The sequence below is a fragment of the Cydia amplana genome, chromosome 26 (genome assembly GCF_948474715.1).
Source record: "Cydia amplana chromosome 26, ilCydAmpl1.1, whole genome shotgun sequence".
Taxonomy (NCBI): domain Eukaryota; kingdom Metazoa; phylum Arthropoda; class Insecta; order Lepidoptera; family Tortricidae; genus Cydia; species Cydia amplana.
In genome coordinates, this window is record NC_086094.1 from 1,495,489 (window position 1) to 1,508,137 (window position 12,649).

Sequence of the window (12,649 nt, forward strand, 5' to 3'; positions counted from 1 at the left end):
TTATTTATAGAGCGGGACAGCGTGCATGCTGTTCAGCTCGCACGCCGGGTGACGTCACTCACCACTTTGTGTTTGTACACGGAGCTCTTGTCCAGGAACGTCTTGGGGCACTGCGGGCACTGGTATTTCTTTATCCCCGCGTGCACTCGCTCCTTGTGGCCCTGGAAGGGAACCAGTTAATAGGGGGTATTACTGCAACGTTCTGCCGCCAGAGTGCAGCACTAGCACCTATCGGAAATCGGAAACCATACAGTAACTTATATATACTGTGCCTTAAACTGTTTTTTGACAAGTTTTAACAGAAAATAAAATATGACATTGATACATCAAGGTGGTTTGTTTACAAAGGGCCTACCGGGAAACGCGAAAATCGAAACTCAGCTATCTGCCTCTTTATCGCTCGAATATGCAAGAGTGATTGAGAGGTTAGATAACAAAATTTCGACTCTCGTTTGCGGTAGACCCTCAGATTGTGATAGTGCTGTCAAACTTCGGTTTTGTAGGAAGTGTCCTTTCTGTACACAGAATAAAATTAAATAATAGTACAAGGATTCACTCTAACAAAACGCGTCTATTACGACAAATGTGACCGCTAGGTGGCGCAAGCGCGAGCAGGCGTCCGTTCCGTAGCGGTGCGCGGCAACTACTATGGCTAGACACCAAAGTTGGTGTGAGCCGCATGTACTTGTAGCAAAGACGATATCGCGTAGTGAGCCACGCCTGACGGTAGTACTATTATTTATTCTGTGGTAATAATAAGGGCTTATTTAGACGGTGCGAGAACTCGCATGCGAGTTTCATTACATTGCGTCATTTGGTCGGTCGGCTGAATTGTTGTAACCTCAATGGTCCGCAATGTAACTAACATCGTATACGAGTTCGCGCGCCGTCTAAATGAGCCCTAAACGTTACCTTGGCTTGTGCGGCGGTGAGAAAGCTCTTAGGGCACTGAGGACAGGGGAACGGCCGCTCCCCTGTGTGACGTAGTTGGTGAGTTTTCAGGTTCGCGAAGCTCTGTAAAAACAAAACATTTAAGGGCGACACACATGTTTGTCATGTATACAGAAGGAATAGTCCTTACTGCACTAATACGTCTAGTTACAACGTCAAACATAGACAAAGTCTCTCTGTAGTCTCGCCATAGATGGTAGAATCCTATAGATGTGCTATACGCGTGCGTCAGTGAGGGACAAAACATAGGCAATGCGACACTATGATTGGTCGAACTTATTTGTTGCCCACCATAATACATACTTTTTTTTTTATTCATTGAGAAACAAAGTCTTAATAAACATATGAGCAACTTAGCTAATAGCTACAAATTACGGTGGGGAATTGAGACTGACATGGTCAAACAATAATAGCGCTTTCGCTGCTACTCCTACTGAAAGATACAAGACTATCCCGTTCGGTCATTTCCCCCACCCCTCAAGCCTGATCCAATTATACTGGATCCAAGACTCTCGCATATGTACAGCTTGGCAAAAAAGAGTAGAAATTAAAAAGTGGCAACATAGTAGTGTCGTCCCTTTCAAACCAATATATATAAGAAAACGGGACGACACTACAGTGTTGTCACTTTTTAATTTCTACTCTTTTTTGCCAAGCTGTATCGTACCTTTTACAGTACATATGACCCTTTAAATTTTCGACACAGTCACGTAATGTGCTAATTGTCTTACTAGTGTGGTAAAGTAGCACCATATGTATTTCATATTTCATTTATTGCATAGTCATGAACATAAATTACATAATAAGATGTTACAGTTAAGTTGGTCAATTCATGACACCCTGTTAGGGCACACAATATTTAGCTTACTATCTAATACCTATAAAACATTTCATAACATATCTATCGTAATCAGTGTGTAAAAAAGAAATAGTCAAATAATAATAACATGGTAAAATTAAATAAAAGATAAAATTAAATAACATTCCATACATTAACATTTCATGCAATAATTCAAAATTCCATGTCACAACAAATTAAGTTTGACGTATTTTAAGTAGGTACATATTTGTGCTATTTTACTCCGTCAGCATTTCATCATTTAAAAACTCCTCAAGTGTGTAGTAGCATTTGTGAATTAACATGTCTTTTAATTTATTTTTAAATAATTTGTCACTTGGTTCAAGTTTGATACTATCCGGAATTTTATTGAAAATTGAAATACAATTATATTGTGGCCCATTTTTGAATATAGCTAAGTTAGCTTTTGGTAGGAGTAATTTGTTTTTATATTGGCTTCTAGTTTTTGATGTTTCCGGTTTTATCGGGAATAGGTCTGGGTGGTTTCGAACAAAGAGGGCCGCTTCCATTATAAATATTGAGGGTACTGTAAATATTTATATGTATGTCTCACCGTGTACCCCTTGCCGCAGGTCTCGCACATGTATTCGTCTAGTTGCGCTCGTCTCGCCGCACTGTACTTGTAGATGAGCTTGTATGTATGTAAGCATAGACTAGGAATCCTCTAGACTGAGTTTAGAGCAATTATTTCATGAAACCGATGCTGCCAAAAATACGGGGGTGCGGGGGGACGAGGTGAGCGAATCCCGTGCTGTGATTGGTCCGTTCAAAGACACGGACCAATCACGGCACGGGATTGACTCGAAGATGGATTAAACTACCGTATAAGTGGCAGAGGGGGTAGCGTTACTATGCTCAGTCTAGAGGATGTCTTGTCTGTGTATGTATGTCTCACCGTGTACCCCTTGCCGCAGGTCTCGCACATGTATTCGTCTAGTTGCGCTCGTCTCGCCGCACTGTACTTGTAGATGAGCTTGTATGTATGTATGCATAGACTAGGAATCCTCTAGACTGAGTTTAGAGCAATTATTTCATGAAACCGATGCTGCCAAAAATACGGGGGTGCGGGGGGACGAGGTGAGCGAATCCCGTGCTTTGATTGGTCCGTTCAAAGACACGGACCAATCACGGCACGGGATTGACTCGAAGATGGATTAAACTACCGTATAAGTGGCAGAGGGGGTAGCGTTACTATGCTCAGTCTAGAGGATGTCTTGTCTGTGTATGTATGTCTCACCGTGTACCCATTGCCGCAGGTCTCGCACATGTATTCGTCTAGTTGCGCTCGTCTCGCCGCACTGTACTTGTAGATGAGCTTGTATGTATGTATGCATAGACTAGGAATCCTCTAGACTGAGTTTAGAGCAATTATTTCATGAAACCGATGCTGCCAAAAATACGGGGGTGCGGGGGGACGAGGTGAGCGAATCCCGTGCTTTGATTGGTCCGTTCAAAGACACGGACCAATCACGGCACGGGATTGACTCGAAGATGGAGTAAAACTACCGTATAAGTGGCAGAGGGGGTAGCGTTACTATGCTCAGTCTAGAGGATGTCTTGTCTGTGTATGTATGTCTCACCGTGTACCCCTTGCCGCAGGTCTCGCACATGTATTCGTCTAGTTGCGCTCGTCTCGCCGCACTGTACTTGTATATGAGCTTATATCGCGGTTTGATCTTCAAGTGCACGCGGTCTATGTGCGTGCTGAGAGAAGACTTCGTTGCGAACGGTTGGTTACACTGTAACAATATGGGAAGGTTTGTTCTGAACATTACGTCAATACATAAAACCGGTCAAGTGTGAGTCGGAATCGCGTTCCAAGGGTTCCGTACATTACCCAATTTTTAATAATGTATATTTTATGTGGAATGTGAATGAAATGTATTTAAAAAACCCGTAGGGGTCGGATCAAAAACTAAGTAATGAAATCCGACTCACGCTTGACTGCACATTTCTAATAGGTTTTACTGACATCAATAGGTAAAGAACTATTTTGTGTATTTTTCAAAAATTTAGACCCAGTAGTCGGACAGACAGACGCACGATCGAGTGAGGTTCTATAAGGGTTCCGTTTTTTCCTTTTGAGGTACGGAACAGAGGTAACAACAGGCGGTATTATCGTTAAAGAGCGATCTCTTCCAGACAACCTTTAGGTAGTGGAGTATTATGATTGTACTCACGTCATCACACTTGTAGCGCGTGTCGGCGTGGGCGGCGCGGTGCGCGGCGAGGCGCGGCTCGTCGGGGAAAGTCTCCCCGCACGAGCAGCACGCCCTGCATCATTCAATAGTTAAAGATAACATAACATAGATATAATAGTTGTAATGTAGAACTAGCCTTAGAAGCGCTGGTGGCCTAGCGGTAAGAGCGTGCGACTTGCAATCCGGAGGTCGCGGGTTCGAACCCCGGCTCGTACCAATGAGTTTTTCGGAACTTATGTACGAAATATCATTTGATATTTACCAGTCGCTTTTCGGTGAAGGAAAACATCGTGAGGAAACCGGACTAATCCCAATACGGGCCTAGTTTACCCTCTGGGTTGGAAGGTCAGATAGCTGTCGCTTTCGTAAAACTAGTGCCCACGCCAGTTACTGGGATTAGTTGCCAAGCGGACCTCAGGCTCCCATGAGCCGTGGCAAAATGCCGGGACAACGCGAGGAAGATGAATGTAGAACTAGCCTTATGAACCAATTTTGCACGTATAACTGGCCTTAAAATGTATAGTTTATGATGGTTCATTATTTTGTAAGTGGGTAGATTTGCACATTGTAGTTTTCCTCAGTCACCCGCGCGTTGACCACGAACGCTGTAAAGGGTTCGAAACGTCGGGAAGTACCTAGTAGAAATACATTATACGAGATATAATCCGTTTTTAATAGCTTTATTTCATGAGTAACTATCGTGGTAACCGAAGACAATATGGGTACACTATTTTCTGAAAACTCTCATATACGAAGATTGAGGTCATAAAACAAACAAATAAATAATACTAGGTACACTAACTTGAGACTAGGATCGCAGGTGCTGTCGGGCGTGGTGTCTGTGTGTCTTGCGACGGCGTCTAAACTCGCGAACTGAACCAGGCAGACACTGCACTTCAGCTCTGGCACTGCGGGCTATGTAAGAAAGATTGAGATGGTAAGATGCATTTATTTAAACTTTCACTATAGGGTATTTGACTACTAGTCAAATCAGTTTCTTTTTTCGAACTGTCAAAACGATTTTGCTACTATGAAATTTATATGAAACACTAGCTTGTGACTGACGTCACAATCAAATTATCTACTCTTTATAGTTTTATACGGGTTTTAAAATAGAAATTGTGTCTGAAAATAACTGCTGTCTACGTTTCTCTATTAATCTTCTGATGCTTTATTTCATGCATGGTGTAAAATAATTTATTTTAAGTACAGTCAAATACCCTTTTTAGACACATTATTATTTACTTTAACAGGAATTAATTACGTGTAACTGAAGGTTTAAACCCGGCCAAGTGCAAATCGGACTCGCGCACGAAGGGTTCCGTACCATTACGCAAAAAAATCACGTTTGTTGTATGGGAGCCCAACATAAATATTTATTTTATTCTGTTTTTAGTATTTGTTATAGCGGCTACAGAAATACATCATCTGTGAAAATTCCAACTGTCACAATCACGGTTCATGAGATACAGCCTGGTGACAGACAGACGGACAGACAGTGGTGTCTTTGTAATAGGGTCCTATTTGGGTAAGGAACCCTATCTGGTCTATGGTCATCACCACCGACCTTATTGTGTTTCCTCGTCTTGTGCTGTTGCAGCCCTAGGGCTCCGGTGAAGGTCTCCCCGCACACATCGCAGGCGCCCCCGGAGGCGTTCTCCCCGGGGTGCTGAATACGCATGTGTGTATAGCGGGTTGAAGATTTCCTGGACAGTGTTTTGAACCAGTTTTATTTTTATTACTAACTAGCGACCCGCCCCGGCTTCGCACGGGTTAACAAATTATACATAAACCTTCCTCTTGAATCACTCTATCTATTAAAAGTAACCGCATCAATATGCGTTGTGTAGTTTTAAAGATCTAAGCATACAGACAGACAGAAAGCGGGAAGCGACTTTGTTTTATACTATGTAGTGAAGTCTAAATTAAGCCCTGCATAGACACCTCATAAAACAAAGTCCCCCGCCGCGTCTGTCTGTTTATATGTATGTATGTTCGCGATATACTCAAAAACTACAGAACGGATTTTCATGCGGTTTTCACCTATCAATAGTGATAGTGATTCTTGAGGGTATATAATTTGTTAAGGTTTTGTGTAACCCGTGCCAAACCGGAGCGGGTCGCTAGTTTTATTACTAAAAGACTAAATTATTAAATAGGCAATATTTTTTCGACTGTATTAATAATTTGTATTATGAACATATAATGAAATATACAATTTTATAACAAGATACAATAATCGCGTTCCTCCAATATACTAAAATTCGAAAATCCTTATTTGCCTCTCTATCGCTCGAATAAGCAAGTTCCCAAACCGTGACATTACCACAGAATAAGTAATAGTATTATCATACAGAACGGCCACGCACCGCCCCGCCCCGACTCGCATTACCTCGCCCCGCGACGTGAATCTGACGGACTTCTGGCGTGCTCTCAGTACTGCGACTTACCCACACATACACAATGACGCGTGTACAGACGTGCCGCGCACACATATAAACGCAAATCATTTTTGATGTATGGCGTGTCCGCCCTGTTAATTACTTAGCTTTTTACAATATCGACACTTGTCTGAAACTGCTTACGTTTCACACTTGTATTGCAAAAAAAAAACGGTAATTAAAAAATTCAATATATATATACTGATTTGTCAAAGGACTGTCTCATTTCAAACATAGACAGAGAGAATCGTACTATCTTTGTCTTACACTAGTACTAGCACCCAAAAGAAAAGGATAAGTATAGGTTTTTTTGTTCTTATTTATTGACAATTTGGTTTGACCATCTATATGTCTAGCGTTATACATAAACCGTTACTGGCCAGTATAGGGATGATGACACATGTTGAATTTTATAACAAAATCTAGTAAAATAGATAGCAAACGAACATAGCAAATAATGTGGATATTAAAATAAAATATTGAAAAATTACAAAAATACAAGACCTGAAAGTTTCAAAATTTAAGTTTTTTTTTAACTTCCAAAAACGATAAAAGTAAGGGTACCATTCGATTCCTTACATTTCACCCAAAAAAATATTGTATAGCAACTACACATATACATAAACGCAATATTTCATCGACAAAAACGCAATTTTCTTGTTTTGTCCATACTACAAGATGGGCTCCCGGAGACCTTGACGTCACGTTCCCTTGCCGTTTTGTATAGGGCGTTTCGCGAGTGAAGTGCGACTGTCGGCCTTTGACTACAATTTCTGACTTTTGTGTTACTTTAATGCAATGGGTCCCATATAGACATTTGATCCTAAAAAAACAAACCCGATCGATTGATACCATAAATGAAAACTAGTCATGTAGCCTTTTATCTATGAATAATTTGCCTTTATCTGTCATTTTGACTTATGTACATATTTGTAAGAAAGGGATAAACATAATTTAACTAAATCAGGCCCGTAAAGTTTTATGAATAAGTGGACTTACTTGAATGTCCGTCCGCAGTATTTGCACTCAAACGTCCTGCCCGCGTGGAACGCAGAGTGCAACATGGCGGCGCTTCTGAAATTGGCAAAATGACGTCACTTTTACCAGGCGTGTCTCACTCCGCGATTTCGTCGCTTTGCTACAGGTAGCTAAAAGTACATCCGTTCGGCCCAATTTTGGGGAAAGCCATAAGCCGCGCGTGGCGCTGTCGCCACCTAGCGGCCATATTTGTGCTGATCGTAACAGACGCGTTTTGTTAGAGAGTGACTCTTCTGTACCTAGTACTATTATTTATTCTGTGCTTTTACCAATGAGATAGAGGCGGATTGTCAAAATAAATTATGTAGCCACAGTAAATTTACTGCCATCTTTTGACAGAAGATTAAAATTTAAAACTGTTAGACCGCCATTTGACTTTGATCCTTATTCTTTCACTGATATGTGTCAATTTGTTAAATGTCAAAAATTAAATATAGGTACTCGAGACTAGACTAGGCCAAAGGTATGGTGCAATCTTTTCGAGCGATGGCGCCATACCTTTTGTTTTTTCACTTTAAAACCACACGAAAATTATATGGTTAATTATGTACATCGTTCCTTTCCAACCGCGATAACTCAAAATGTTGTCAGAGTGACTAGACATGTTATTTTGTGTACCCTTCAAGTATAGCCTCCTAAGGCCTAGCCGTACAAACGAAACATCCAAAATTTGCTACTGAAATTTGAACCTAAATTGGGGATCATCCATTAATTACGTCACACGAATTTCTAGGTTTTTTTACCCCTCCCCCCCTCCTTGTCACAGTTGGTCACATTTTGCAAACCCCTCCCCCCCCTGGTGTGACGTCACATTTTAGGCAATTTTGTTTTCAACGAAATCGACAATATTAACTCGGCATTATTTTATTAATAAAAAAATATTTTTGATATATAAATATTAGTAATTTAATAACACAACGAAAGTTACATCCAAAATCTCATTATTTAACTGTACAGCGAATAAAAAAATATAAATTAATTTTCGGTTACTGATGAAGTTAAAGTGACATCACAATGTTTGTGTCCCCCCCTCCCCCATGTCACAACATGTCACATTTTCTTGACCCCCTCCCTCCCCCTAAACGTGTGACGTAATTAATGGATGACCCCTTGTAGGAAATAAAGTTGATTTGGCGTCGTTTGAAAATTGAACGAAACAAAGCAAAAGCGGCTCTGTTCCAACTGAATATGGTTTAAATTGCATCGAACTGAATAGGTACTGTAGGTAGGACCTAGGAGGATAGTACTCACCGCCGCCGTATGACCTGGTCGCACACCTTGCACACATATTTATGCGCGTGGCTCTCCACAACGTGCTGGCGCAGGTGCGTCGGGAACTTGTACCGCGAGAAACATAGCGGGCACTCGTTCGCGCCGGTACTCTGAAATATATATTTATATGTTTATTTAATATATTATTATAATGTGTTTTGTTAGATCTCGGGCGTAAAGGAAACTATGAGAAGTCCATACGAAGATATATATTGTCGAAAGAAATAAGCACTGATTACAAATTTAGTTTGTTTAGTAGTAAGGTCGAAAGAATGTGACGGCATCACGCACGCGAACAAAATCTGTTATATTATTCAAACATTTAAACTTGTTCCACATGCGTTATGCAGTTACCTATAAACAAGATTCTTTTAGTTTACGAAGACACTTTCCAACATGTTTGACGACTGGTCTGGCCTAGTGGGTAGTGACCCTGCCTGTTAAGCCGCGGTCCTGGGTTCGAATCCTGGTAAGGGCATCACTTTACTTGCATTATTTTACTTGCAAGATTTGACCCATACAAATATGGGGTCCCTTTGTTTCCCATAAAGTTTTAAGTTGTAATATATTGTTTGTCATATTATCATCAAGTTTCAATCTCGTACCTTACTTAGGCAACTCAGCAAGCTTCTTGCCTAAACACTACTGAAAAGCTCTCCATTATATCACGATTGTATAAAATACTATAGGTACATACATTACAAGTAAATAAAAGCTTGTAAAAAGTCACACTCACCGGGTCATGGATCTTGTTGTGGTTCTCAAACGTGATCATAGACAGGAACCCTTTACAGCACTTCTCGCACCGCACATGCGCGTGTCTATAGTTCTCCGACTCTCTCCTTCCCTCCATCTCCCGTCTCTGTCCCTCCTCATCCAACTTCACCACCCTAATGTTGTACTTATTCTCAAATTTAACATAATCCTCCTCCGTACTGAAAAACCATTTGAAACCCTTCTTTTGTTTTCTAGGTGCTTCCTTCACTTTTTGTTTTCTCCTCTTTTCAGTTTTAACTCGTTTCCGTAACGTCATACGGTTTGCTATGTCTATGTCTGTGGCTATAACTTGTGAATATTTCACGTCGCTCACAAATATTTCGGGTTCGCAAAAAACTGACACCGATTGTGAGTCATTTTCATCACTGTCTTGTTTGTCATCGAGTTTCAAGTCTGTGTCGAGTTTCGTTTCTGTGTCGAGTTTTGTTTCTGTGTCGAGTATGGTGTCTGTGTCAGAGTTTGTTTTGGTGATGGAGAGATGGAGGGAAAGCTTGTTGGCTACTCTGTCTATGGTTCGGATGAAGTCTGTGGTGATCTGAAATAATAATTATAAAAGACGTTGCCATATAATTGAAGATACACTCTCATTTTAAAACAACATGCTTAATTTACATGAAACTTGATATAAACAGTTACATAGCATATATCCACCACCATATATGTATATATCCTTGTTGTTGTTGTTGTCCTATGGCACCCCAGAGGTGCAAAGGGCCTTCACAAGCTCGCGCCACGCCTTACTATTGGCCTCGTTCCAGCTCAACCCAACCACTTGTAGGCTAGAGTTAGCTAGCTACAAGTTGTACCTCATTTGCGACGGACCATTGCCAATATATCTTTGGTGTATGATATATATTTCAGTCAAAGGGCAATGGAGAGAAGTATAAGTATATAGAATGGGAGATACTAGGTATTTCATTGTTTTTTTTATATTGTTGATGTTGTGTGTTGACGATTCTTATTGGGAGATATTATTTTATACCTACTCTTATTAACGACTGTTCCAATTGGAAATTAACTGACTTTTATTCATTGTTTTTATTTTTTCTGTTCTTGTATTCTCGTAAGTCCTGACATTGTAAATTTATATTTTGGATTTGTAAGTATTTACCTACTTACTCTTATTCTAATTGTGTTGACAATCCTTATTGGAGCTATAATTTTATTTCATTAGTATTGTTATTATTTTCATTTTTATTTTTTATTTTTATTTTGATGATCATGATAGAAATTCTTATATTTTTGACATCAATGCAAACTTATTATGTAATTGTCTTTCATGAAATAAATCATCTATCTATCTATCTATCTATCCTAAGAATTAAGCTAAAGGACAAAATCTCAAACTGAGGGATAAGAAGAAAAACCAAGGTCATGGACATATTAAGTCGGATAGACCATCTAAAGTGGGGGTGGACAGGACACATGCTGAGATGCAAATTAAATAAATGGAGCAAACAAGTCACCCTATGGCACCCAAGAGACAGAAGTCGAAAACAAAAACATCCAAAAACAAGATGGGTAGATGAAATCCGCTTAACCCTGGGGCCTTACTGGTCCAGAGTTGCAGAGGACAGAATACAGTGGAGAAGGTTGGAGGAGGCCTATGCTAAGAGGCACACCGAACTGTGGGACATATTGAAGTAAAAAAATAATAAAATCTACTTAATAACCATTGTACCCAAGGATCGGAATAAAAGGCTATATAGATAGATATATTTCAGTTAATACTGACCGTGTGCGTGTACTGACGCAGTAACAGCTCGGCGCGACGGCAGCGGCAGCGCAGCTCGCTGCTCTTCAGCAGCAGCATGCCGCACGAGCCGCACAGATGCTGAGGGAGCCCATCCCATACTGACAACTGAACATTAATCAATAATTAAAGTGGGCTTTACATTTGAAAAGAAATAAGTTTTTGGCAAACATTTAATTTTTGGTACAAGCTTTTATCGCTGATTGTACTTTTCTTTCCACAGGCAACTAATACTCATCGAGACTATCCTAAAATCCCCAAACACAATTAGGTTGTGTTGTTTTATCACAGAGTTCCTATGGCCACCTGTCTCCATCATGAGATCTGCTCCATGGTACCATAAATATTGCATTGTCACCTGACTAACACACATATGCAAAATGTCAGCTTCATCGGAAACCGACCCTTACAAACATACATAACAACATACAGTGCAAGTAGAACCTTTTCTTTAGTAGTGACTAGGCCCTCCCAGCGTATACCAACAACTCATACAGAACGAAAACATTGGTAATTTAACTAAATTTATTGAACTTTTGGACCATCGGTCTAGTACTGAGCTATACGGTGGTTTTACGGTACGTAAAATACTTACCGTAGTACCCATAACATCGACGAATACCTCATCCAATCTGTTATCATATATTCCGAACAGTCTAACATCAGTAGCCAGACATATACGACACGCCTGCAGGTCTTCAGATCCCATCTCAAGCTTTATTGAATCCATTTTGTTTATAAAACACCTTGTTAATTCACAAATTGTCTCAAAAATTTCATTTTATATACGTTTATATGGAAATGCGAAAAAATTGCCGATTAACATTACGATATTATATGGTAAACGCTAGTGACGTCATGATAAATAATCGATAGTAACTGACAACTAAATTTTTAACTTTAAAATGTACGCAGTAAGGTTTACTATTGCTGCTTTATTGTATACAAATTTCAGTAAAAATGAATCAAGTAGTGTCAAGCTGTCTACAACTTCTAATGTCATATGTCATTGTAATTTTTTTTAGGGTTCCGTACCGATAGGGTAAAAACGGAGGGCCTACCGCGAACCACGTTCGACGTGTTGCCTCTCTGTCGCACTTGTATTAATTCATACGTAAGTGTGACAGGGAGGCAACACGTCGAACGTGGTTCGCGGTAGGCCCTCGGGACCCTATTACCAAGACTCCTCTGGCCGTCCGTCCGTCCGTCCGTCTGTCACCAGGCTGTATCTCACGAACCGTGATAACTAGACAGTTGAAATTTTCACAGATGATGTATTTCTGTTGCCGCTATAACAACAAATACTAAAAACAGAATAAAATAAAGATTTAAGTGGGGCTCCCATACAACAAACGTG

The 12,649-nt window shown here is 40.3% G+C and overlaps 2 protein-coding genes across 2 annotated transcripts in view; one reads left to right on the forward strand and one right to left on the reverse strand.

The window, feature by feature from the left end:
• Positions 1-12,649, forward strand: part of LOC134660168 (zinc finger protein ZPR1) — a 200,906-nt gene that overhangs the window by 85,799 nt on the left and 102,458 nt on the right. The window lies entirely within an intron of this gene.
• On the reverse strand, positions 956-12,081 carry LOC134660141 (zinc finger protein 486-like). Its single transcript, XM_063515854.1, has 9 exons — positions 11,888-12,081; positions 11,275-11,400; positions 9,499-10,074; positions 8,742-8,872; positions 7,452-7,526; positions 5,579-5,717; positions 4,814-4,926; positions 3,391-3,549; positions 956-1,014 (listed from the first exon to the last, which is right to left on the reverse strand). Exons 1-8 carry the CDS (start codon positions 12,020-12,022, stop codon positions 3,504-3,506), a joined length of 1,341 nt encoding a protein of 446 aa, XP_063371924.1. The 5' UTR covers positions 12,023-12,081; the 3' UTR covers positions 956-1,014; positions 3,391-3,503.

Excerpts from the sequence above, each read along its gene's own strand:
- LOC134660141 (XM_063515854.1), bottom strand. The coding sequence starts at position 12,022 with ATGGATTCAATAAAGCTTGAGATGGGATCTGAAGACCTGCAGGCGTGT. Across the intron at positions 7,527-8,741 it reads GACCAGGTCATACGGCGGCG|AAGCGCCGCCATGTTGCACT; the intron begins GTGAGTACTATC and ends TGCCAATTTCAG. Across the intron at positions 5,718-7,451 it reads TACTGCGGACGGACATTCAA|GAAATCTTCAACCCGCTATA; the intron begins GTAAGTCCACTT and ends AACACTGTCCAG.